At 38.2% G+C, this 27,945-nt stretch overlaps 1 protein-coding gene across 9 annotated transcripts in view; it reads right to left on the minus strand.

Annotated features, from left to right (window-relative positions):
• Positions 1-4,530: 4,530 nt before the first annotated feature.
• Positions 4,531-27,945, minus strand: part of CCSER2 (coiled-coil serine rich protein 2) — a 160,424-nt gene continuing 137,009 nt past the window's right edge. For 7 of the 9 annotated variants that reach the window (XM_090144818.1, XM_090144816.1, XM_090144815.1 and 4 more), the window contains one exon: positions 4,531-9,720. In XM_090144818.1, the coding sequence (XP_090000944.1) occupies positions 8,899-9,720 (822 nt within the window). In that variant the 3' untranslated portion in view covers positions 4,531-8,898. Of the gene's footprint in view, positions 9,721-14,447; positions 14,488-19,733; positions 19,819-27,945 lie in introns of all 9 variants that reach the window. The other 2 variants (XM_090144821.1, XM_090144822.1) reach the window with 2 other exon arrangements.

Raw genomic sequence — 27,945 nt, forward strand, 5'->3', positions numbered from 1 at the left:
ATGTTAATATTTAAGAGCAATCTGTTTGCTCTCAGTCAAAAAGAAAAAGAAAAAAGCTGTTTTTCAGAGACCAGGTCTGATGAGGAAGTGTTACCCACTAGGTAACAAATTAAATCAACTTTTAGAGTAGCTGATTTCTATTTTTAACAAAAACAGATTTAACGAAGGTGTGTTGAAGAAATCAGGGTCATTCTAAGAGCACTGAAAACTGAGGACCCAAAAGCAATAGTTATTTCTGATTATTTAATCTGCATTATATGCAGTAGGTAATGTTTATGTCTGATTAGACAAGAAAGAATAGGCACACAATTTCCCTAAATGATTTTCCAAAAGTAACGACCAGCACAGCAAACTGTTGGAATGCATGGAAGGACTCTTCCCAGGCAGGCCTTTCTCTCCAGAGAAGAGGCCTTGTGCACTAAGTGAGCAGTTAAAGATTCTGCAAAGGCTTGGAGCTGCAAACACATTTGCACATTTAGTCTTTATCTCCTATATCCCTTGTGGATTTCCAGCCTAAGGAGTCAGTGAACTGTGCAATAAATACAGCTGGCTGAAGCTAGGCCAGCCTGTCACAGAGACCAAGCAGGGAAAACCAACTCAGTTATTCCAATTCAAATGACGCAGATGCTTCAGTTAAGGTTATCATTGTCTACTGTACTCTCCACCTCCAAGCAGATGATTGATTCTTTTGACTGAGCAATGTTGCTTCTGCTCACTGAAGAAAGGAAAAAACCGAATCAGTATTGCTTTCTTCGGGGCCTTTCCATCTAAGCAAACAGGACAGAGTGATGAAGTTCAGTATGTTAGTTAAAGACATAGCCCCACCTATGCCCGGGAAGGCGTTCTGACATAGTAACATGTTTGTAACGTGCATCTTTCAGCTGCTTGCATTGCACCGCCCTCTGCTGTTGACAGGAGCAAAAGGCAGCGTGCTATCTGCATTCAAGGAGGCAAGAACAAGTTTTTGCTATCAAGGGAGATTACAATACAAGTTCACGTTTGAGCTGATCAGAATAGGCAAAGGAGGCAAATATAAGTATTTTTTCCATGAGATTTCCCAGCAAGTGTATAGTTTTGCTTATTATCAACCTGTTACCTATGCATTTACAATTAAAATGACACAATTCTTGTTCATTAGTAAAACTGCAAGTGCTTTACCAGGAAAGTGCACACTATTTGGACTTGGTTGCCATGTAGGCAACAAAACACGTTTGCTAAGTCATGTGCAACTGGCACCTGATGCAGTTAGCAGTGTAGTGACACTCGCTGTTGCTTGCAGTAACATTTGAAAAGCCCTTGTGTAACGTTTATCCTCAGGTACATTTCTGACACCCTGCCTATACTTAGTTTCTTGTTTAGTTTGACCTCAAGTAGTTGCATTCCAGGAAAAGACTGGAAAACATACAACACACACAGTGTGACTCAGTGGTCTGGCTGTCAGCAGTGCAAGAGACATCATACTGCAGTGTGAAAATAACCTGGTATTCCTATTTCTCCATTAAAAGAAATACATAAATCAGATAATATTACACAGCAGAACAACTGTCAAAGATAAGCCATTCAGAAATTAATGCCCTCAAAGGAGGTAACAAACAAATGCACTTTAAAGAAAACACATCGTTTTCATGTATAAAAACAAAAATACATTATTTTTTCAGTACTCTGCACATCCCATAAGTGCCACACACAGCTTTCAGCATTTGATGCAGCATGCATGCACAGCTCTTAATTGACTCTTTTGAAGCTAGGAGTTGAATGCCAACACAAAATGCACAAGAGTGTTATTAGCAAAGAGTCTGTGTATCATTAAGCTTCCCTGCACAGAATTACCAAATCTGCAACAGCTTATAAGCATATGGTTTGGACATCAGACTTCCCAGAAACATAAGTTCAGATCCTGGCAGGATCAACTCAGCCTGGCAACCTTCTGCTATGAGTATTGTAGCAATACCTGCTTTTCTGCTCCATATTTTGATTCGACATCTCTCAGAAAGGGCTTTCTCTTGTGACTACATTCTGCTGGGTTACAACCCAAATCAGTTAACAGAATAGAATTTACAAGGAGCAGAGCTGAGCTTGGAGTTACCTACAGTAGCCTGAACAACACAGAAGCTGCTTTGCAAAAGGTGAGTAACAGTCATGATATAAAAGAAAAAACACCATGAAGTTGCAACTTTTTCTGCTTTTAAGTTTAAGTCTTCGGGACACTCTAGGAAACTAGGGAGTAGGGAGGCAGGTTCCTGTTGCCCTGTGATACTGTCAGCATAATTTGCCCAGTGTGGTACTCACAATTTACATAGAGCAACTACTGCCTCTCATCAACATTTAGGAATTCTTGCAAATAACTGCTTTGAAACCCTACTAAGATGGACATTTTCTGGTGGTGATAACTCCAGTGAAATTTGCCCTCCATCTTCAAAAGCCAGCAAACGGAAACCCCACCTTTTGGTATAGCTTGAACTTTCGAAGAGTTGTACCAGGTAAATGCAAGGAAATTAATGTAACATTCAAGAAAGCAAGGGGAGGTTCATTCTCTCAGGGAATTTCTGTCATGCCATCAGCACAGAATCTTGCTAAAGCCAAGAACTGCAATACCGGTATTCATTTTTTAATGAAAGAATACTAAGGGACTGAGACTAAAGGTAGCATGGAATGATTCGCTAGTCGGCCAAAGTGAACAGCAATTAAAATGGAGCAAAGCGCTGGAGGAATTGCTGAATTTCAACATTACAACACACTGAAATTTATCAGAATGTTACCCAAGTCCTCAGACGCTTATACATTTTATATGCATACACTTAAGATATCTCTAACTTGTTTACTACTATATGAACACTTAATCACTCTTCGTGCACAAAAGATATTTGGACTGATGATCATAAGAAAATTACAGAAATTTGCCCAGGTTGATTTTCAAGGATCTTTCTAACTGTAAAACCCATAATGATGTGTTAGGTCTCTTCGGAATAAAGTCTGAACAATTCTTTTGATTGGAACTTAGTTTCCTTAATACCTCTCCATCAGAGTGAGAGGTTCCACTGAAATCTAAACATTTCTCTGAAACTGCTACATTTCTACAAAATATTATGGAAAATAATGTAAGCAACTGTTGGAGCATCCCATCTCCACACCTGTCTTTAAATGCCTGATGGTTCAGGAATTTCTAAGGTGATGAAGAAATGCCTCCAACAACTTGAAATGACTTCCAGAGGCTGCAATGAAGGGAAGGATTTTACTTTGATAGCTTTTAAGTTATCAGCTTTTGCTCTGCTTTGGAATAACTAAAGACTGGAATCCCTCTAAATTAGTTTTTGCTCTGTATATGAGCAATTACTCCTGTCTTTAGCTGCATACTAAAATCCCCAACCATAATCAAATTAAGCATATAGAAGTACTCCACCTATTGTATGGGGACCCAAGGACTCCACATGGCTATGATTTCACAGAAGACAACTGGAATTAACAACACAAAATCATCCTCTAATTTTTCAGACTGCCAAATTATCATTACATACTTGAGGGACTCTCATTTTCAGAGCTGCAGTACTTACGTTCAATGTCCTCTGCAAAAAGTCAATTTTCATTTGAAAGAACAGCTGATACTTAAAAGCCAGGGAAAGCAGCAACTACGTGAATCTGGTTAATATTACATGGTTCAGTAATAATTTGTCTTGTGGCTCAGCAATATTCAAGTGTACTCAGGAAAATGTCATTTCTGTACTAGGAAAGGTGACAAAGATATTGATTCTGGGTTTCAAAAGGAGGGAATTGTCATCACCTAACGCTTTCTTCTCACACATAGCGTTATGCCCAATGACAGTACAGCAGATCCGTTCCAATGTGAGTAGAACGCTGCTTTAAGGCCAAGCACATCACTGCTGTAAGGCCTATGCCTCTGGATGGGAGATGCAGGGAAGAAAGAATGGGAGGGCTAATGAACTCCAGTTTTTAAGTATGCTAACAGTATAGTCATCGCATCAGCTATTTATCTTCTGGTAATCACACACACCACTAAAATACAGTGTTGTTCATCAAGCAATGAAAAGCAGGCTAACCCAGCAGAAACAAGGGAGGAGGATCCACCAGTACATAATCAGCTTTATGGGCCTCAGATGAGGAAGGTTCATATTTTACATTTGAAGCCATATGCAACTTCCTCAAAGTTATTATCACGAGATCAATTTAGTTAACACAATAAAACTACAATTGACCATTTGCTCTCCTCAACTGTGCATTAGAATTTAAATAACATACCTTCATCAACTAACCACATCAGTCCTTGTTCATAGCTTTTCTATGCCTTTTACCTGTTTTTAAATGCTCTCACGCTTTAAGTCAGAGGAAAAAAGCTGCAAGTCTGTTGAAGAAAGACAAGTTCATGAGAAAACAATTGTAAGCTTAAAGAATCTCCCACCACTGCCACCACTCCCAAACTTCCCTTTCCATCTCATAATTCTGTACACTCAATGACAGAGCTTAAAAATATATATATATATATATGAAGTGAACAGTCAGGAGAAATAGTGACTGATTAGAATTATGACTTTTATTTTTATTCACTAGAGCAACATTGAGGAAGGAATTTTTACATACAGGGTTTTAAATCAACTTTACAAGCAAATCCCAATATACAATATTTACTCTGGCCTGGGTAAAAAAAGAAAAACAACAAAACCAACAAAGCAGATATAGTTAAGGGTACCTCTTGTTTTAGCTAGTACTGAATTTAAGATTTCATTGACACTGGAATTATACAGTTTTTTTTTTATTATGATGCTTTTATAGTTGAGTAGGCAGCTAGAAGCTTTCCCACAACAGTGACTGAATTTCCTCAATAGCGTTGTTAAGATCAGTATACTGAGGCCTACCACCAGAATCATGTATTAAATCCACTCTGCTCAGAAAAAGCCACTATAACAAGATAAGGAATAGTTACGGAAGCCCAATTCAAGAACAGAATGCCATTATGAATGGCAAGAAAACGTCCACAATAAGAGGATTATGTGCTGTGCAAAAACAAATACTTCTCCCCCCCGCAACATGCAACCTACCCAATATGACATTTTAGAATAGAATGTGCATATGGTTGTGACATGCAAACCAAGTAAATCACGCAAATGGTAACCAGTATTCCAGCATCATTACAACAAATGGGCATTTAGATAGAGGATGAAGTAAATTTTACTGAGCTATGGTGCAGTCTAGTTGCTACATCTAACTTCGACTCTCACAGCAGTGAGTCTAAAGAACCCACCTTTCTCAGCACTACACGAAAAATTCAGTGCAATTTTGGATTTTCAGGGCTATTGTGATCATTTGCAGGAATTCTACCAGTCAGTATTGCACTTTTTATTTTTTTTCCCCAACAAAAAGATATGCTGGGACAATTTTTTTTTTTTTTTTAAAGGGCTATGCTAGTCCTAAGAAAATGTTGCCTTTGGCCTTGATTGGCAAAATGAAGTGTTGGCTTCAGGGAAGCGGAAGGTAAATTGCTGCTTCAGCAGTGTTAAAACTCCACAGAAAATTTAAAGCCATTGCACAACAAAAACTCAGTACACTACATGACTATTTTCAAACATGCTAGAGTGCATATCAATTTTGTGAAAGTGATGTGAAGATATCTTGGAAACAGTAACGCTAGCAGGGAAATTAGTTTCAAACAAAAGCCATACACAGCAGGAGGCATCTAGATTATTTTAGGCACAACTCCAAGCAATAAAGCTCATTTAAAGTGCAATTCTGTTTTTTCTTTTGTGTTTATTCACTTGTTAAAACATGTAATTGCCTCTGTACACACATACTGAACAGTAGTTTTAATACTTCTGTGAATACTGCACAAAAGAATAAGACATTAAAAAATGCAATAATCTAAAAAACCAAAAATTTAAAGATATAAAATAATTTATGCATGTAGAACAATCTGCACAAGTACTGATTATATATCTGCACCTTCCATAAGGTAGATAAATTACCTGAAAATACTTACTTAATCCCATTCTACAAGCTGTACACAACACCCTCTTACCTGTCTCCCCCCCAGCTCCTGTCCTTCACCGAAGTGAGCCTTCAAACTTCACTTCACTGCTACTCTTCCCCCTCGCCCATCTACTGACAGGCTTTGCTCATACTCTGGACTTACTATACATGCAACAGAGCCTTCCCTGGGAAAAGTCAGAAGAGCTAAAATACTTCACAGGGATGTGAGGTTAGCAGCTGAATACAAACAATTCAGACTAGCATTGTCTCATCCGTGAGCAAATCCCAGCTTCTCCAGCTCAATGTCTCTCTAATCTTCCAGAACAAAATGGAGAAGTGCTATTTATTAACATCAAAACGTATAATCAATTTATGCTCCTTTAACAGGGAAGAAAAACCACCGAATAATGTATTTTTGTTCTTCTGAAAATAAAACAAAGAGCCACCTTCTGTATTATGAAAACCCAAGTAATCCCTCTGCTTCGTTCCCAAGTTTTCAGTAAAGGTGCAGTCAGATGGATTATCTGTTCTTTTAAATGTAAACATAAAAACTTTAACATCACTAAACCAGACTGGTGACAATTCCAGAATAAGAAGCAACAAAATTCATGGTGAAGTATCCATCAGTTGCATTAAGTGAAAAGAATTATTATTTCTTACATAAAAACCATATACAACCAAAAATAAAATCAGCCTCTCTTCAAGGAAAGTGAACATAAAAACCTTCCGCAGAAATCTATACGGACCAGAAAACAAACTGGGAACCTGACCATTCCCTTGGCAGTTTTTCAACTCTTGAGTAACAAAGTTAGCCGCCAGGAGCTCATTTGGGAAATATTCAAAAAATCATTATCAAAAGTAGACGTTTACACTGAAGGCCATCTAATTCAATGCTCTGCAAGAAAAACTCTTTTTTTTCCTGGAGATTATTTGTAACAGCAATCTTGAGTTGCATCTATTTTCATCTTATATCAACTACAGCAGTTACTGTTACTCATTACTTCTTGGTTACATTCTTTTCAACATAGCCCCTTCAATTACCGGGAAGTCCTGTAGGTCTCTTACTTCAGATTCTTAGAAGCAGTTTGGAATGTAAGCTACTCCTAACTCCTTCCTCCTCCAAACCTCTCATTTTAATACTACTTTGACAGTCAGAAGAATTTACAGCATGATGAATCCAAACCTTTGGGGGACACTCATTATGTACTGAGAAATTCCAATTGCATGCATTTTCTCCATCTACCCATCCAACCAAGGTATCCATAAGGATATCCTGAGTTAAAGGGCTGATATTACACAACATAATTGTAGAAAATATTTATGAAATGTCTATGCCCATTCACTTCATTTTCTCAAAGAAAATACTGCAATATGTCCATGTCCTAAGGCCAAAGCCTAGAACAAACTTTTACCGTATTTCATTTTTCTGTCATTATATGCTGTACACAAACAGATTTTAAGTGAATTGTAATAGCCTTCTACTGCTTATCTTAAAAACAATTCAAGAATAGAAAAAAAAAAAAAAAACCCAAACATTAACATCTACTATTCAGTGAAGGGAAAAAGGAGAATAGCAGATGGGACATCACATTAAGTTTCCAGAACACGTGACTGGATATGCATATATTCAACTCACAGCTCATGTGTTATGGTCCCATAGTTGCACCATGATGGGCACATTTCCACACCACTTTAAAAAAAAAAGTAACTTACCCTATTATAAAGCCAAAGAACGTTGATTTTTTTTTATTTCCCCCAAAATGCTCCTTGCCAGTTATCATGCACTTCTTGAATAATTACAAAAAAAAAAATTACAGAAAAACTCCCAAAAGAAAATGCACATCTCTGAAAAACTCTTAGAGTACCAGCTCTGGATAAGGACAAATAAATTGGGTTAATTTATTATTATTTAAAAATAGTTGCTTTTTTAATACAAGTTTTATTACGTAAAATAGTTTCAAATCCTTATACATATGGCAAAATTTGTGCAAACATTTTCAAGTCAGGTACTTCAGAGTCTTTCAATATTAAACAGAAATCAATAAATACAAACAGTACAATAAAAGTTAAAATATATCCATTAAAATGCATGTTGTGCAACCTCAACGTAGGTGTTATGGACCCCTAATTCCCCTGGGCTCCTTACTTACCAATTCATAAGAGCCTGCATTGCAAGGTTTTGCACAAATATCCTTAGCACTACATTTTGAGAGTCTACCCAGTAATGTGTCTATTACACAATAAAAACATACCACAATATCATAACAAATGATGCTGTTTAAGAGAGAAGATCCATTTCACCATGTGAAATCTGTTGTCTGTGAAGAGTGAAAACTAGATAAATAAAGAACAGAACAACTTCAGATTACATCAAAAACAACACAAACCACTCAACCCATCCGATTAAATAACATTAAATATGTCAGTCTTCAGATACTGATAAATACGAGGATTTTTGCATAGGCCTCTGAAATACAGAGTCAGAATTATGGCCAATAAAACATCTGCTGATAATTCTAACTTTCTACCATTCTAACCTAACGAGTCCTCAGAACCAAGAAGTTAAACTGAATAGTAATTTCATTGTCTAATTACTCAAGTTAACAGAGGTAAGATATAATTTCTGCCCTCCTGGAATACATAGTGCAGCATTCTGGTATTTGTGGCCACCAGGCTTCAGTACTAAGATCACTGTGCAATACAATCATTAATACAGAATTACAGTATAATTTAACACTCTCAAGAACTGCTGCACAGCTCGTAACATGAGCTTCAGAACAAAAAACCAGAATATGCAAACACTAAAGGAAAAATGCTCTTTTTGCTTTTCACTCAGGCTGTAGATGAAACAGCCTCAATGGCCATCAATACAGAGGAAGCAATTTAACATATGACATCACCCAGTGAGACATAGGTATGTCCTCAATGTGTCTTTGGTTTAGGGAGGCGGGAATGCCGATTAGAGGGCAAGCTGTCCCCAGAATGCAAAGCGGTGTTCTGTGTTTGCACATTTTCCTTTCTCTGTACTTGTGGCTTTGGGATGTTAGTTTTCAAACTGGTGCTTTGAGGCTCTTGAGACACCGACGTGGATTTCTGACTGCTCACTTGCTTAGATTTAACAAAGGATATAGTTGGTGGGCGAAGTTTGGACGCTTTCTGACTCTGTTTACCCTTCAGGTCATCTGGACCAGACGTAGGCTGTAGTTGAGTCGAACTACTTGACGGTAGAAGCTCAGGTTCCTTGGAAGCAGCGGAATGATTTGCAGACCTTGCGAGTACGGCCATTGTAGGAGGCACTAAAGCAGTTGGGGGCTTTGCAATTCTTGAAGTCTTTGGCCGAGAAGCCTGGTACATGAATGAGGATTGACCTTTCACAGCTACCTCAGTCCGCACCTCTCTAGCATCAATTCGTGTAGAGGTCTGAAGACGAGAACAAGATAGTAACATACCTTTTTTATCACTAGCCACCTCCCCAGGATCTTCACTATATTTATTTTTCACATTTTCCAAATACAATGTATTCTCATCTTTTATGCTTAATTGTGTGTTCACTGAAGCGTTTACATCATTCAGGCTATTTCTCAGAGATATATCTGCAGCATTTTGATTCTGATGATTGCCATTTTCATGCACACCATGTTTAGAATATTCACTGGGGGCCTCGATATGTGGCATTTTTATTAGTTTTCCCTGGACGAGGTCTGTGGAACTGGGAAGGCTGCTGGAAGGCTGTAGTACTTGAGGCTGTAAAGAAAAAAGAATGCAGTAATATGTTAGGCAAAGAAAGCACCAGATAACATTCTGAACCCCAAATATGCTGACTGGATGCTTGGTAACAGCTGTATATCTTTTATAAAAGTAAAAGATTTTTCTTTGGTAAAATAGGATGGTTTATGGGACATGTACAAATGTGATTCGTAACTCAGGTGGAAAAAGTTAAACCAGTACTGAAATACACAATAATAAAGACAAAAAAAAATCAGTGTAAAGTAAGAAACATAAAAAAGACTTGGTTGATGGTTTTGCCTTAAGTCTGCAGGACATCCTAACAGTAACACAAGAACGCTGTCCAAATTCTGATTTGAATCCTTAAACAAATCAACAGCTATCAGACTATCCATCTTTTAGTTCCTATACGCTGCGTACTCAAGTTAGCTACCCCAAAGCTTCCACTGTTGCTACATACTGTACACACAGGAAAGGAGTTTATATAAAATATATTCATTTGCATTAAGGTTTCCCTGTACTGGAGAGTGGTTTACTTCTGATTTCCTTCACATGCAGAACAGTAAGCAGAAACAACCCCAGTGAAGTCCAGGGAATTATACTACATAGCTATAAACATGAGGAAGGTGTCCCTTTATAGTTCTCATCCAGTTTTCTGACACTGCATCTTTCTTTCATCGTGAATAGAGATAAGCCCCCTTGCTGGGTGAAATCCAGGACAGGGAGAGGACGGCCCAAGGGCAGCAGAAGTTCACAAAATACCATCGCTGGGGACTGAGCAAGCACAAAGGAGGGGAAGTCAATGAATTTACAGCACGTTTTCTTTGCATAACTGATGCCAGAAAATTGGATACAGGTATGCTATAGTTAGGTGACAGAATGGATGTAGCAAACTGCTTTATCTTGATGTGAATTCAGATGGGCTGGTAAAGAAATGATCTTCAATAAAATAGTATAACAAAGTACATGTGAAGCTAGAGATCACATACTGCTACACTAATCACCAAAGAGGGAAAAATAACACAACAAAGACATATTTTGCCAGAAGAGACATTTCAGTACTGGACAAGAGAATTGCCAGTACTACTTCTTCACTTCTTTCACTTCTTCAGTACTTCTGGATCACAAAGTGAAGTCCAAAAAGGACAGGTCATTTTTATGGATGACAGCAGTGCTTCAATTTAAATTACGGTGTACAAGTTTAAGCTTGCTTCTAACTACCAACTGTCAAGAAAATACCTGTGGAGGGCAAATTACTGTGAGAATTCTGAGTTTCTTCATCAGGCTCTGAAATGTATGAATAAGCAGGTTTTGTCTCCACCAAATACATACACCACAGCTCTCCTATTACTTCACAGTTTTGTTGCATATTACTCTTCCTCTGCCTACCTCAGACTCCCACCTGACTATGTAGACAAAATGTTATGCACAGGGTAAGCTCTGGGGATCTTCAATTCAGTCAGTATCCCTCCCGATACTTTTTATCCATAGTAAATAACCATGCTAATATTCACCAGTAGTGCCTGTAAATGAGAGAAGCTCGCTCAGGTTGCTGGCAGGGCCTTTTCCATTGTATATCAATTGGCTTTAGCTATAGTCCTCCACTGCTGCACGCTGCAGCCTCCACACATTGCATTAACCCTGCTGTGTCTCCCTGTCCAGTGTCAATCTGACACTTCTCTCTCATACTTCTTCCACCTTTGGCTATGAACTGCATTGCGGCTACTGCAATTTCTGCACTAGTAGTGGTTAGGAGACAGAAACACTGAAATCAGAAAAAAAGTGGAAAAAAAAAAGAAAAATTATAGCTATTCCATGTCTGAGGTGACCTCACTGTCTGAACCACTGAGAAATTCTGCAGCACATTCAGACCTGGCAACAAATGGCAATGTGTTGAAACGACATGATCTCTGAGGTCCCTTCCAATCTGAGCTGTTCCATGATTATACAATTCTATTATTTGCATGTTTTCTTTGTTCATTCCTGTAAAAAGACCTTGTACAAACACAAACTAAACCTTAAACTTGTACACAGGTCTTGGAAGAATTACTGAAGTCTGCAATGCATGGCAGACCCCAAAACCAATTAGAACTTAAACTATACTTTTTAACAAGCTTCAAGTTTGGCTGATTTTCTCATTTTCTTTATAAAGGAACTCAACTGCAACAAGCTAGTCCATGACATTTGCTGAAACTACTTGAATGCCGACCAAATTACAGTTTGTAAGCACATAGTCAACACGCTTAAAGCATTTGTTTACAAGTAAAATACAGTCAGCGTAAAAGAAGCAACATTTGTCTTAAGGGATTTGAGTACAGCTATCACTTCAGGCAGTCTCTTGAATTATTATTCTCAGCTTCAAAATGTGAAACATTATTTGTTCGGTCTTTTTGCTCCTCTCAGAGTTAGCAGAGAGACTATAGTGATATCTGTGCATGCTAAAATGCTATAATATTTCTAGAACAAGAGCACATTTCAGGATTCTTTAAATTTTCATCTTCAATCTTGTAATATTATTGCTGCAAACAGAATCCTCAGTCATCATAATGAGAAAAATTCATGGTAATAAGAGAAGTACTGAGGTTTTTTGATCAAATTCCAATTTGCTAGCCACCTTTATCCACTTAAAATATACCAGTCCTACTTGTAAGAAAAGGCAACATCTAAGTTGGACCAGTGACATCAACACATGAAGTGAGAAACATGTTGAACAGTCTGAATAGTCTGAATACAATTGATTTTTTGGGTGGGAAGGAGGATTTAAAATTGTCATCAGATGAGTATAAAAACCTTCCTCTAGAATTACTGTACTATTCCATAACAACCTATTTTTTCTGAGTGCTGTCAAATGCAGAACCATCCTTCTTAAGCAAGCAATCTTACAGGAAGTACCGAAAACAAGTAATTCAAAATTTTAAAAGTTACAGCTTTGTTTAAGATATCTACAGGTATTAATGCTGTTTTTCAGAGTTTCTGGAACGGGTTACAGAAATTATTATCCTTCCAGCTTATGAGATGTTAACCATTTAACATGGTTATTGTTTTGAGAGCACACCTACTAAAAAAAACTGCTAAAAACGTGCACAGAAATCAAAGCAAGGCACATATTATTGCTGTACAAATACTTAACTGATTTCCTCATCTAATGAAGCAAAAAAAATTTGTTTATAGCAAGTAACATTATGTTGAGTTCAAATATGTACACAGCACCAAAGCCTTTCCTTTCTCCTAAAAAGGGCTTCTAAAGGCCAGTCTTAAAAAATGCAAGTTTTTCCTGACACTACAAATCCAAACTTAGAAACTAATTATGCTAGTTATACTAATCAGAAAAATTAATTTGTTGAAAAAGAAATAGAAACACAAATAACGAAGAAACAAGCCTTTGATAATGTTGTTATTTCAAGGTTTTTGACAATAGAAGAGGTAATATTTAGAGTTTTCAATCTGGACCATTTTGTATTTAATGCTTTATGTAGAAAAATAGTCAAATGCGTACTTCCCTTGTTACCTTTCACAATCTGAAAGGGTATAAGCAACTTAAGATCCATAAAGTTCATCATTCAAACAGGAGACAGCTACATGCCCAAAATTATGAAGATGGCACTAAAGACATTGTATCACCTTTTGCCAGGTTTATTTTTAAAATATTGCACTATTTCCTAACTTTGTATTTCCACTTACTCAAAGACTGGTCAGTTATCAGAAATACAGATTATCTCAAGTTGCTACACATCTAATATGACAGTGAAAGTAGAAAAACACTTCTAAAACATGCAAGTTCATAGGGTTTTAACAAATTATGGCTAAGCTATTAGTCTAGAAGCCAGTAGAAGGACTACTGCTTGGTGAAATCTACCACAAGGAGGAAGAATAGAAAGATAACAAAGCATTTCCCCTCCTATGAGTAATACTTTAGTTCATAGAACTCTTAAAAATTTGTCATCTGTCTTGCTTTAAAAGCACATTAGACAGTATTTCAAGGAGAGATGGACCATGACTTGGTGGAGACCGTCATGCTAAGATTTCTTCTTTTGTCCAAAGAAAAAAATCCAGGGAGACAAAAACACCTACATTCCTTTCTGATGTTCTTGGAATGTAAAGTTTAATGCTTAAACTCATTTCTGGTATCAGTTAGTTCTCCTCAGAAAGTACAGCAGACAAAATGCTTTGTGAACACATTGCAAGATGAAGAAATGGAGTTTTCTGTAGTGGCAAGAGCTTCAAGTACTTGGATATATTGATGCACCAATCAAGATCGCTCAGAGTTCCTATCACATCAGCCTCAGGGATTTTTCCTTGTTTCTCTGATAATATATTGAAAAATGCCAACAATATCCACGAAGAGGTTTACCATTAGTATAAAGGTACTGAACCACTGAGATAGTTCTCCAATAGCAAGCTAATAAAGATGTAAATAAGTATGTTATACTGATAAGCAGTTATGTCAGTGTAGTCATAACAGTTACGGGCACTGCACTCTCTCTACTTTAAAATTCCCTTCATTTTTTGCTTTGGTTACTCTGTTTCTCTAACCTGAATATCCATCTCAACTCCCCATACAGTATCTCTGCAGAACTAAATATAGACATTTTCTCCCTGCAGTATTTTGAGAAACAAAGGAAATGAAGGAGTGAGGAATAAAAACTGCATGCACATCTCCAATAGACATGCATCATGCATAGGGCAAGAGAATAACAATAAAATGCGTGAGGAGGAGATGGAAAAAATCTGAAGTTGTACTGTACCACGCTTTATCACAGAAGTAATGGACTAACTTCTCAACTCCTTGCCAATGGCATAATGGGAAAGCAGAGACAAGAAAAAGACAAGGACAATGATGTCAGAGGACCAAGACAAAACATTGAGCAATTGCCATGACAGAACTGCAACTTTTCATCATTTAAATTGCAATTAGCACATCCCACATTAGTTTTTCATCCATCTTCGAGAAACAAAGACAGCAATAGTGTTCAAGTAATGCAGCACAAACCATGTTTACAGCAAAATCCGCATGGAATACCTCTGCTCTTTTAACACTGTTAAGTCTTTTAACACATTTAATCTCTTACACTTCAAATACCTTTCAGAATATTAACCAGCATTTGTGTATGATCATAAGCACATACATCAAAAGTATCTGCATCCAAACACATATATACTAGATACCTAACAATGAAATAAGTTCAACTGTGTTACATATTCCAACCTTGTTGACTGCACCCATCTTCCTTGCAACTCACTCATGAGCCTGAAGAGACTCCAAACTGATGTGTCTTCTTTTTGGAAAAGGAGTGGGGAGGAACAAAAACTCCACCACACGTATGTTTCATTTTCTGACATCACATTTCACTGCCATTGCACAGGATAAGCTGTCATTTCACAGACCTTCATCTGAAAATGCAGCCTTGCTGGAAGGCTACATGGAAAAGCTGTCATTTTCTACCATCAAGATTTCACACCTTAAATCTGTAGCATTTAACAATATTTTGATTTTTTCCCCCTTTCTCTTCCAGTTAGCTGTATAAAACCTGTGTTCCAGCATCATAAAATGGCATTTGGTAGGATGGAATATGACATCAAACTATGAGACATAACAAATTGAATCTCTCCCCTTTCTTCAAACTATCATTCACCACTGTGTGAGGTAATAAAATAATAATGTGGCATAGCATGGATTCTTCTGCATAGCGTGTGTATAAGCAGAACTTTGTAAAAAAAACAAAAAAGAATTGCTAAAAATAACACAGTACATCAAGGCAGGTTTTTCATCCACAAATTCAGATACATGGGCAACTAACAGAAAAGTATGACCATACAGAATTAAGCTTTGATTGCAAATGTAACTGATTAGGTACAAGAAACATTTCCACTGTGCTCCAAACATCCAACTACCCAACCAGGGAGAAGGGAGCTTTCTTAAAGGACATTTCTTCATGTAACTGCACACTATATGTTTTTATTTGTGTTGTGAGAGATTAAAGGACAATAATGCAGTCTGTCCAGGACATATGTAATAATTTATCACTCTTAATGTGAGAGTCATAGAACATCCAAGTTAATTCTCTGAAGCAAATTTGTTCTGTTAATATCAAGACATAACACACCCTACCAAGAAACTAAATTGGTCAACAAATTCATATATTTACCATGGAAATTCTGCTAAAACTACTTTCATTACCTTTATTTGTAATTCTTATATACAAAAGCTCTAAAAACTTTTCCCACAAAGTGCTTATTAAACAAATGTAGACAACTACAGAGCTTCAGGTGAGCAAAAGCATGGCTTTCATCTCTATTTCTGTAGAAAAAGTAGGTAGGGCTAGGTGCTGAGATACACTGATATTATATTCTTGTATTATAACAACAATTTGTAGTTGGCTTATTGAAAATGTAGTATTTCTAGAGATGCATTGTTAAAACTCTAGGATACAAATAGAAAAGTTTTGAATGGCATTGGAGAAAGTTTGCTATGTCATCAAATTCTATTCTATTACCAACAGAAAAATAAAGCAGCATTAAAAAAAAAAATGAAGTTCAGCACATCTGAGTTACTATTACAAAACCAAACAGTTTCATTCTTAAAAAAAAACCCACATGCTATTGGGAAAGTGTTTATGAAATATAGAATGCTGAACTGTCTCCAAGGCTGCTGAAGCAACAAAATATTACAAAACTATTCTCCTTTGAAGTACAAAGCCTGCATGTAATTCCAAAGCGTGGCAAAAAAAAAAAACAAAAAAAAACCCTTGAATGGATGGATCTTAGGGCAAATCAGGCTGTAAGCACACCAACCTTGAAATCAGTGCTTACAGAAGAAGCGTATGCACAAAAGTATTACAATATCGGACAGCAGGGGCCCATGTGATCAGGGGAGACTGGTCACAAGTGGTGTCCCATAGAGGGTCAGCCTTGGGACTGGTGTTTTTCAACATCTTCACCAATGACAAAGACAATGTCATCAAGTGCACCCTCAGCAAGTCTGCAGATGACACCAAGCTGAGCAGTGCAGCCGATACATTGGAAGGAAAAGAAGCCATCCAGAGGGACCTGGACAGGCTGGAGAAGTGGGCTCGTGAAAACCTAATGAGGTTCAAGAAAGCCAAGTGCAGGATGCTGCAATTGAGTCAGGGCAATCCCAGATATTTATACAAACTGGGGGAAGATCTCCTTGAGAGCAGCCCTGCAGAGAAGGACTTGGGGGACCTGGTGGATGAGAAGCTGGACGAGGCAGCAATGCGCGCCTGCAAGCCGGAAGGCCAACTGTGTTCTGGGCTGCATTAAAAAGGGGTGGCCTTTTTAATTAAGAAGGGAGGTGATTGTCCCCCTCTACTCAGCTTTTGTGAGGTCCCATCTGCAGTACTATATTCAGGCCTGGGGCCCCCAGCACAGGAAGGACGTGCAGCTCTTGGAGCGGGTCCAGATGAGGGCACTAAGACGATCAGAGGGCTGGAGCACCTCTCCTATGAGGAAAGGCTTGTTTAGCTTGGAGAAGAGAAGGCTCTGGGGAGACCTCACTGTGGCTTTCCAATACTTGACGGGAACATATAAACAGAAGGGGGAACGGCTGTTTACGAGGGTGGATAGCGAAAGGACAAGGGGGAATGGTTTTAAACTGGTGACAGGGGAGGTTTAGGTTAGATATTAGGAAGAAGTTTTTCACCCAGAGGGTGGTGAGGCACTGGAACAGGCTGCCCAAGGATGTTGTGGATGCCCCATCCCTGCAGGCATTCAAGGCCAGGCTGGATGTGGCTCTGGGCAGCCTGGTCTGCTGGTTGGCGACCCTGCACATAGCAGGGGGTTGAAACTAGATGAGCATTGTGGTCCTTTTCAACCCAGGCTATTCTAAGATTCTATAATTAGCTGTCCAGCAGCCATAAAATTATAGTAAACAACTATATATGACCGGTTTACAGATTTATATTCCTGATCTACAGTATTTCTAAGTATTCTAGCTATCATCTATCAATAACACAGCAAATACTTGCAACATTCACAAGTGCAGATACTGTCTTAGGCTTGGGATCCTGAATCTCACAGTGGCTAAGGTTGGCAGGGCCCTCTGGGTGCTGGCCCAACTCTGGCTCCAGCAAAGGCCTCCAGAGCAGGGTGCCAAGGGATACATCCAGGAGGCTTCCAAAGATCACCAAGGAGGAGCCTGTGCCAGTGCTCCAATACCTGTACAGTAAGGAAGTGCTTCCTGATGTTTGGACAGAACTTCCCACATCCTAGTGTTCAAGTTTGTGCATAATCTATGCAAGTGACTGAATTCCAATTATCTCCAGATGGAAAACACTGCCAAAACACTGCTTTGTGGTCCCATCACCAACTCAATATTATTGCAAAAGAACTGCAATATTTTTTCTATTCTCAGTGGCGATACCCAACTCATCTCTTGACTCAATTCCCTCCTTTTGGCATTCCTTATTAAAGACAGAAGACCTAAAATCTGTCTAAACTAAAAGAAAACCCAGTATGGAGGATGCAGAAAGATGCTAGTGATAACTCCAGTAACTATTCATTTATAGATCTAATGCGTAAGATGTATACTTAAAATCCAACCAGCTTTAGCAGTGGAAGTTCACTGTGGAATCCTTGAATAAGAGGCTGCTACAGTGGGTGGAAAAAGAGTGGGAGCTCAGAACCACCAAGAAAGTAGAAAAACGACTTGACACAGAGGTGGGAGCTCAGATACTGCTGTCAATTCTGGCTCTATGATTGCTAAGTTCCAGAACTGTGGTATTCACATGCTCCTTGGATTTAAGACCAATCCTTTCAAATTTCAATTCCCTGCTGATAGGCCAGCACACCAGCCACGCTGTGCTACTGTTGCCCTCTAGCCAGAAACAGAACACGTGATGATCAGCATTGGGAGCTCTACATTCACTACATTTACACACAGGCAAACACACAAACAAAGCATATCCTTCCATTGCAAAGAGAATAGCCTATGGAACAGGGAGTGCATTCCTGGTGAGTTGATTAAATGAATATTGTAACAAACGTCAAGAGAGTATTTGAAAAACAATTTGAGATATCTTACAAGATTTTCTTTTCTTGCAGTTGAAATAATTGTCAGGATTATTTCAAACTGAAATAAATGTAAGCTTAGTTTTCCAAGGTGCAGCTTACTCTTCAGATCTCCACCAGCCCTGGAAATCTTACTCTTTCCATAATTATACTGCATTTCCCGTCCAAATACGCTCTTGGACATTGCTATACAAACACTGTAATTTTCAAATTACAGTAAATTTAAAAAATATAACTTTGCTTTATTAACTAGTTATATTTCTTTGAACAATTATCTGTTTACAATGCAATCCAAAGCACAAAATAAGACTTACCATTTCTCTACATCTATGTAAGTACACATTTTTAAAATCAGCAATTGTCTTTGTTTTGCAGATCCAAGCCAAGAGAACAAAAGCATCTTATATCAGCCCACACTTTAGCTAGCACAAAAGCAACGTTAGCAAATCATGCAAGTCTTGCAACAGCCACTTCAATGTATTAGAAGTATTTGTACAAGAAACACCAGGAGAAAAAAAAAATACTAGTTTCGGGAAAGCCATTCTGAAAAGTTAAGAAAAATTCTTGTGAGAGGCAATGACAACTACATTGTCACCAACATCTTTTTTGTGTACGTCCACAACATATTCAAGTAAATACATCCACATACATGCAGACTTAGGAGCGAACAGAACAAATGCAAATGGGATAGTATATTATGGCCATGAAAAACAAAGGGAAAATGCAGCAAGCAAGATTTATGTTAAGACAAGACTGGAAACATGGGACTACTCCGGTTTGCCTGAAGATCTGCTGAAGTGGATCAGCATTCAGTAACCGTTATAAAGCTCTAAGTTGTAGCTGCTTATACGCTGGCTGAAGGAAGCATTTTGGTTAGCCACAGACTGTTGTGTATGCCTGTAAATCTGCCTGAGAAAGGAGGATACTACAAGATGAACAGTGCGTGCAAAGGGAAGCTTCTACTGGAACACGGTGAGGGAGATGAGTGAGAAGTACAGACTCACTCTGTCTGCGGTGCGGTGGAACAGTCCGAGGGATGCCCTGGAATGAGCCCTGCCAGGGAGAGAAGGAGGGAGCAGAATACCCACCCTGTGCAGAAAGAGAGAGGGGGAGAAGTATAATAAAAAAAGAGAACAGGGAAAAACAAGACACCAAAAAGCCACACCATTCTTTTCCGTTTTCCCCCAGAAAGGCATCAATATATTTACAAGTTTTTCTATTTTGTTGAGGTAAATGTGAGATTCTACTGAAATCCACAGGAAGCGATGGCATTGTGATACCCTAACCTAGCCAGAAATCTTATAATACACCTCCATTTTTATTCATTATATATGCACACAAATCTGTTAAAGTTGGTTGGGCTTTTTTTTTCCAGGAAGAAATACAGTAGCTGAACTTTCCATGTTGAAAATGCATGCTAAATTTTTTATTCTTTAAAGGCTTCAATATATTTTTTAAATGCCTTACCAATTAGTACACTGGTTAACAACACTGATCCTCTGGAAAAACAAGCAGCTTTGTTTATAATAAAAAGACTTTATCAGAAAAAAAATCCCAGTAAATCTCAGTGCTTTTGAGACCATCATTGATAGCATTACTGTTTGTGAAAGAGGAGGCATGACACTGACCTGCTTGCCTTGCACTTTGCTTTAGGAGCTTGAGCCCCCTACTACAGGATCAGAAAACTCTGACTGTGTATATGTTGATTACTTGCAGATTTGCCTGCCAGATGTTTCAGATCATCACAGAATTGACAAGAGAAGAAGCAACTTTACACGTATATTTTTCTTTCTACCCATGCCTTTAAAAGAAGCCTACTCAAGTTGGAACTGCCCTCTCAAAGTGGATATTCTTGATGTTCCATTTCAGCAAGTCAGCTTTAAGTCTTTACAGCCCTTCCGCTGTTTACCAGTGGAAAATCTGTTACTAAAGGGTTCTGGAACACTGCTTCCAAGAGTAAGGCTTTTCATTGCTTCCCACTACCAGTAACCAGCAGACAGCAACAGCAACCATTTGCAGCTATTTCTTCAGATAGTGGGAATTTCATATCTAAACAAACATCTCTTCAAAAGAAACAGAAAAATAGTTTGCCCCTCCTCTCTAGTTTCTCTGGCCTGTTACTCATCACATTGCCATGGTTGAAAAATAAAATAGTATTTTACTTCCATGATTCTTTTCAAAGTTTGTTAAGTACTACATGATTTCTACAAATAAACAGTCTGCTTTTTTTCTTTTTATCCTAGTGCAAGTTTAAACATTTCCCCAACTCACCACTTTTCTACATCTAATTAGATTTCATACATCATTATTCCAAGTTTCATTACTGTTAAGATGTAACTTAACATATCCATCTAAATCAAGTCTTAGAACTTGCCAGGTAGAGTACTCTTAAACTAGAACAGAAAATAAAGAAAAAAGTAGAGGAGACTTCTTCATTCTTCTTCAGAAGCTGAGATATAAAATTACTTTAGAGAAATCACCAGGAAAAAGTTCACTGTTATCTGATTAAAATCTAGGTGGAGATACTGATTACTTCCCACGTTCTCACAGTCTGCCCTCAGTTACCATTAGGGTTCACAAAATTTTTACACTACCGCATGAAAAAACATTACTAGTTTCAGTCTAGCAGTACAACAAAACAATATGATATATTGCATCGAGACTAGTATTAAAGAACAAATATTCCTAAGCACAAAACAAATTGATCCCTGACTGATGAGACTTGAACAAAAGCTTTGGATATCCGCAGCACTGTACAAAACAACACTACATTTTTCAAGCCATCTGTATACAGTTTGCTCACATTTCATCCTACATAATGTCAGCATGGAGGAACAATAAAAAATGACTTTCATTCTCTAAATATAGTCCAGGCTCCAGACAGTAAAAAGGCCAGTTTCACCAGTTTCATCTTGTAGAGAACTGTTCAGCTTGGTAACGTGTTTTTTTGTTGGTGGTTTTTTTTTTTTTTTTTTTTTTTTGGTTGGTTGTTTTTTGTTTTGCTGCATTTTTTTTCTCCTCAGACTTCTTTGATATTTTAATGCATTAAATTAGGAAGAGTGGCTAAAGTTTTATATCCTCTTCCTTCTTCTCTCTAAAATGAGAGATTAAGACCAAGCCAGCTGAGCTACTTAATAGCTATGATACTATTGTAAAAGTGAAGGAATATTTAGGTGTCTTGATACATTCCAGTACCTTTTAGGCATCCATATTAACACTTCAAAGAACAGCCCTAAATACAGTCTGCTCAGTAACTCTTCATGGTATTTAATCATTATTGGTTGACTGAAGTAGTAAATGGAGAACGGGCAATTCACTCGTTTTAGTGTCTTGCCTGCTAGACTGAACTGCTCTCCAGGCATGGCTCAGTTCCCCTCTCAGAAATGCCAAGGAACATCTTACAAGTTGAGAAGCAGACCTAGTTATTACTCTGGCAGCAGACTTCAAAGTTTACATTGCTCCATATGGACAAGTCTCAAATAAAAGCTCAATTTGAAAAAATCAAAAGCATTGCCTAATTGTACATCAAAAAAAGTAATTAAAAATAAACATCAGTGGAATCAAATAAAGAACAGGAAATACAGTGCTGGAGATTTATTAATGTATTATAACTTGCGTTGATTTTACAAGTGATAAATATTATACTAATCCTCAACATAAACTACATTAAGAGATAGTTATCTGACACTAAGTCTGACTTACGAAAAGATGCCTTTTCTTTTAATAGTACACAAAGCTCCAGCAAAGAAATTTACAAAGCTTTTTCTTTAAAAAAAGAATGCCTCATACTCATCTCCTTCTATTAGAGAAATACACATTTGGATACTCAAGAAAAATAAGCATACACACTAATAATTACATCTCCTCAGCTTACAGAACATATTTAAAGTACACAGAGAACTGCAGCTTCCTAATAAAAGCAGGGAAGAAAGCTTAGTTATCAGAAAGTCTCTAAAATCCACAAGCAAGCAATAGTAGAATTAAGATGAGAACGTTACTTACCTAAATTTTTATTTTAAAAAGTAAACTTAAAGATGTTTGGATTTTTCAAGGTTCTGCAGCTGTGATACAAGTCGTCCCACCTGCACCTCAATGCTAGGCAGAAGCCTCAACAGATCCTCCCCCCTCAGCTATTACGTGCATCGAGGCACTGAACTTGAATCCCATTCCTCTCAATTCCCAGATATTGAAACAGTGAACCAGCAAAAAACAACAACAACACACACCACAAACAAACAAACAAAAACAACAGCAAAAGCATCCTATAAAGAAAAGTGATACAGAATGTTACCTATCTGCCAAAACAAGAAACTCCACAAAAGAGTGAAAGTGTAAGAGCGACTCAAACCAGAACAGGATGAATAGCTTCCATAGATCCTGACAGATTGTATGATTGCTGCTAAAAGCTTTGTGAAATTTTAAACCAAACTGCACTGGGAAACCTGTTTGTTGTTGTTAATTTTTAGTAAAAAATACTAAAAAAAAAAAAAAAAAAAAAAAAATCTTAAAAAAAAAACAAAAAAATTACCAGCAGACTTTCCCAGTGCTATGAAGAGACTTCAACCTTGGAATAACCCATCATGTGAATAAAAGGAAATGCAGCATAGCCAGGAAATCAGGTCTAGGCAGCACAGATTCATGAAAGCAAGTCCTGCTTGACCAACTTCATCTCCTATGACCAGGTGACCTGCCTAGTAGATGAGACAAAGGCTGTTCATGTAGTATAACTAGACCTCAGCAAAGCTTTTGGCACTGCCTCCCACAGTATTCTCCTGAAGAACCTGACAGCCTGTAGCTTAGACAGATACACTCCTTGCTGGGTAAAGAGCTGGTTGGAGGGTCGGGCCCAGAGAGTGGTGGTGGATGGAGTTACATCCAGCTAGTGACTCGTTACGAGTGGTGTTCCCCAGGGTTCATATTGAGGTCTGTCCAATATCTTTAATGATGACCTGGATGAGGGCATTGAGCACACCCTAAGGAAGTTTGCAGATGACACCAAGTTGAGAGGAAATGTTGATCTGCCTGGGGGTAGGAAGGCCCTACAGAGCGATCTGGACAAGCTGGATAGCTGGGCTGAAGCCAATTGCATGAGCTTTAACAGGACCAAGTGCTGGGTCCTGCACTTTGCTCACAACAACCTCATACATTGCTACCACCAGGCGTGACGCAGAGAGGCTGACAAGTTGCAGAGAGGACAAGGATCTGAGGGTGTTAGCTGACAACCATCTGAACATCAGCCAGCAGTGTGCCCAGGTGGCCACAAAGGCCAACGGCATCATGGCTTGTGTCAAACACTGCAGCCAGCACAAGCAGGGATTGTCTCCCTGTACTCAGCTCTGGTAATACCTTTTCATGTTCAGTTTTGGACCCCTCACTACAAGAAAGACATTGAGGCCCTGGAATGTGTCCAGAGAAGGATCTGGAGCACAGGCCTTATGAGGAGCGACTGAGGAAACTGGGATTGTTTTAGTCTGGAGAAGAGGAAGCTCAGGGAAGATCTCATCACTCTAGACAAGTACAAAAGGGGGTCAGCATCCTTTTCCAGGTAACTAGCAATAGGATGAGAGGTAATGGCCCTAAGTTGCAATAGGGGGAGGTTCAAATTGGATATTAAGAACATTTTATTCTCAGAAAAAAATGGTGCTGCATTGACACAGGCTGCCCAGGGAGGTGGGAGTCACCACTCCTGGAGGTTTTCAAGAAAAGGGCAGATGGCACTGAGAGATATGGCTAGCGGACATGGGCTAATGGTTGGACAAAATGATCTTAATGGTCTCTTCCAAGCTTCATGATTCTATAACATGCTTCTGCCATAGCAGAAGAAGAGAAAAATTTCTAAGCTACTGCTATGATAGTAGTCTTAGGCTATCAGCCAAATAGTGCAACTTTTTTTTTTTTCCAAGGGTACACCAATATTCAAAGCTACTACTACTAAGAGAAATTTTTCCTGCTGCACAAAAAAATGCAGGAAAGATCCATGTGTCTGGAGGTTTTGAGAATTAATAAGATCTTTGCTGTCTCACCTAGCATTACCAGCTGCCCCATATAAATTTAAGAGAATACATCATAAAGGAACATACAACATACTTCAAGCATCAATGCAAAACAAATGCTTTTGCATCAGTTGCCTTTTGCTAGCCTAGCAGCAGGAAGATATAAATAAATAACCCCTGCATGCAGCAATTATTTTGAAAGTATGAAGTAAGTTCCACATGGTAGTTTTTCACTACACAAAAATCATCCATGAAAGCTTTAACAGCCCACTTCTGGGTAAGTTCCTGCATGTTACACAGGGCAACAGTGTTACTTTAAAGCAAGAAGCAAGATGTACAACGTAACTACCTAGTCCAGTTACTTTCTGTGCTACCAACAAAGTATATGTATTAGTAATACTAGGAGGGCTGCTCTGGAAGCATTATCTCCGATTTCATTATGTCACATGCAGATGTTGGTGGCATGGCAGTAGAGGTTGAACCTTCCTGATAATATTCTGTTACATGTTGTTGTTTTGCAACTGATGGCAGCAGAAGGGCAGTCTGACAGAATGGTGTCTGACATGGAAGTGCAAATGAAGCAACCAACTCAGTTCCTTCATGTGGAACAAGTGGCACACATTCACTGATGCTTACTTAATATTGATGGAGATGAGACAGTGGATGTGAGCACAACGAGGGGCCAGGTGGTACATTTCAACAAGAACTGAAAGAACAGCATATGCAAGTTTTTCAGAACCTACTGAACAAATATGAGGCTAAAGATGACTTCCCTGGATCACGATTACTGGTGACAAGATGTGGTGCCACCATTTCAAGTTGGAGTCAAAACAGCAGTTTATGGAGTGATGACATGCAAACTCAAAGAAAACGTTCCAGGCACAGCCCTCAGCAAGTAAAGGGAATTGCACTATAATTTGCCATAGGAAAATGGGCAATCCTTTTGGATTTTCCTGAAACAGAGACAAACCATCAATTCTGACTACTACATTATGGCACTAAGCTGAATGCTCAAATTTCCAGAGTCAGGCCAGAGAAGGTGGTAACCTTTCTCTTGCAACACGATAAAGTCAGGTCCCATACCAGCTTGAAGACCATGGAGAACATTGCAATTCTTGGCTGGGCTGTCCCACCACATCCAGCATATAGTCTCGATTTGTTGCCTCCTGACTTCTATCTGGTCAGACCAATGAATGATGGACTGCATGGGCAACGTTTTCTTAGCAACAATGCTACCATAGCAGCTGTAAGACAGTGCACCACTTCTGTTGGTGCAGACTTTTATGAGCTTGGCATGCAGGCTTTTGTTTGTTGCTGACAAAATGTACAGCTAATGGCTGTAACTATGTTGAAAAAAAAAAAAAAGTTTTGTAGCTGAGAACTTGCTCTATCAAGAAGTGTTATTGTGCTTTTTGTAGCTGTAGTAGTTTCCATGAAAATAAATAGGAAGCATTACTTTCAGAGCAACCTTTGTATAACAGAAAAGCAAGTGAACAGTAGAGAAGTGCTTGACAATGATAGAAACCTATGCTATATGTGAAGATAAACACACGCTGACCAGGCTTCAGCACCTGGGGGTGTGAATTAATAGTTACAGAGTCAGAGCATACAGTAAAAATCTAAGGCCAAGGTGGAAGATAAAACTCAAAGATGACAACGGAACACAGAGGCAGCCAAATGATTATGAAGGTTCACCAAACCTACAAGGGAGGCTTTGGAGAAGTGAGCTGGAACAATATTCTAATGACAGGCAAAGTGCAGAAGAAGAAATATAGCAACAGACAAGAATACACGTGCTCTCACACACACTGTTGTTTTAAAAGAGACGTGAATAAACCTATATAAAACTTTAGGAAGCAACACTTGATCTTATCATTACTTCTCTGAGACAAAGGAAGAAATCAGCTCTTACTACACAATATTTACTGTTCCAGGGCATGGGAGAACATTCAAACTAAGAAGATGATGCTAAGGAACTGATCTCAGGGGTGAGAATCCTTTACAAGCATCTTCATCTAAATTCGAAGTTCTATAATAAATTTGCTCAGATTTTACTTTTCAGCATCTGCAAACCACCTTTTCAGTCCTAGAAGACAAATAATTTGTCAATATAAACCAAAAGCTTGACATGTAAACTTGATTTTGGAAAAGTATTTAGTATTACTGAAACAGGGCTGCAAACCTGCCAGACAATTGCAGCAACGGATGCTCACATTGTAAGCTTTCTCCACCAACGTTAAATTCAAGCAACTTTATATTCAGTATGTTCTTCAAGGCTTTACTTCTATTTTTCATCGCAACTAAAGAATAGGCACATATTGACTGGAAGTGATTTAATTAAAAGAGATCCAATAAAGTCCTTCCAGAAATGTCACAATCTACCTCTGTCAGTCAATAATTGCAGAAGACTTTACTCTTGAGGATAGCTAACTGAAAATGATGGTTCCCCCTAAGTTATCACTGACTGTAAAGATAATAAAACTACAGAATGTAGTTTTGAGCAGGACGCTACATGGAGAACAACTATGTAACAGAGGGTGGCTGGGCAACAGATAGCTAACTATCAAATCTCAATTGCTCAGATTTCAAAATGAGTTTGAAGAATGAACCTAAATTTACATAGCTCACATTTACGTACATGTTTATCTTTGAATAGGTAAAAAAAAACCCTAAGGCTGCTTTCAGAAAACTGTGGTCGTAGATAAATTCATTACTACATCAGGATGGGCCATTTTCAAGAAACGTAGAAAGAAACAAATCAATAAGATCTGTGAAAGAATACAATTAATGATATACTTACAAATATATTAATTAGGAAAACCATAAATCTAGCAAGATTATTAGCTATTTTAAACAGAGATTAAACTTGCAATAACTTGCATACAGCTTTTATATTTCTGAGGTCTCTCAATAGCTGATTTCCACTCTCAGTATTGCCTAGTTCATTCTGGTGTCCATTCTTTATGAACTACTACATTAAGTACAAATATGAAGTACTTTCTGATAGAGCAAATTGTGGTATGTACAAGGACTTATGCTTCATGAATTAACGTATAGTATCAGTTCTGCTAGAATTTCTGAAGTGTTAGAATAAAGTTATGCCAACGTAACTGAAGTAACTTCTGATATTTGACATCATTTAAAGTAACTGGCAGGTCAGAGCTTAGAAAGAAATAACAGTTGGATATTCATCAACTTCGCTCATTATTAACATGCTTAAAGA

The sequence above is a fragment of the Phasianus colchicus genome, chromosome 8 (genome assembly GCF_987193195.1).
Source record: "Phasianus colchicus chromosome 8, bPhaCol1.hap1.1, whole genome shotgun sequence".
Taxonomy (NCBI): Eukaryota; Metazoa; Chordata; class Aves; order Galliformes; family Phasianidae; genus Phasianus; species Phasianus colchicus.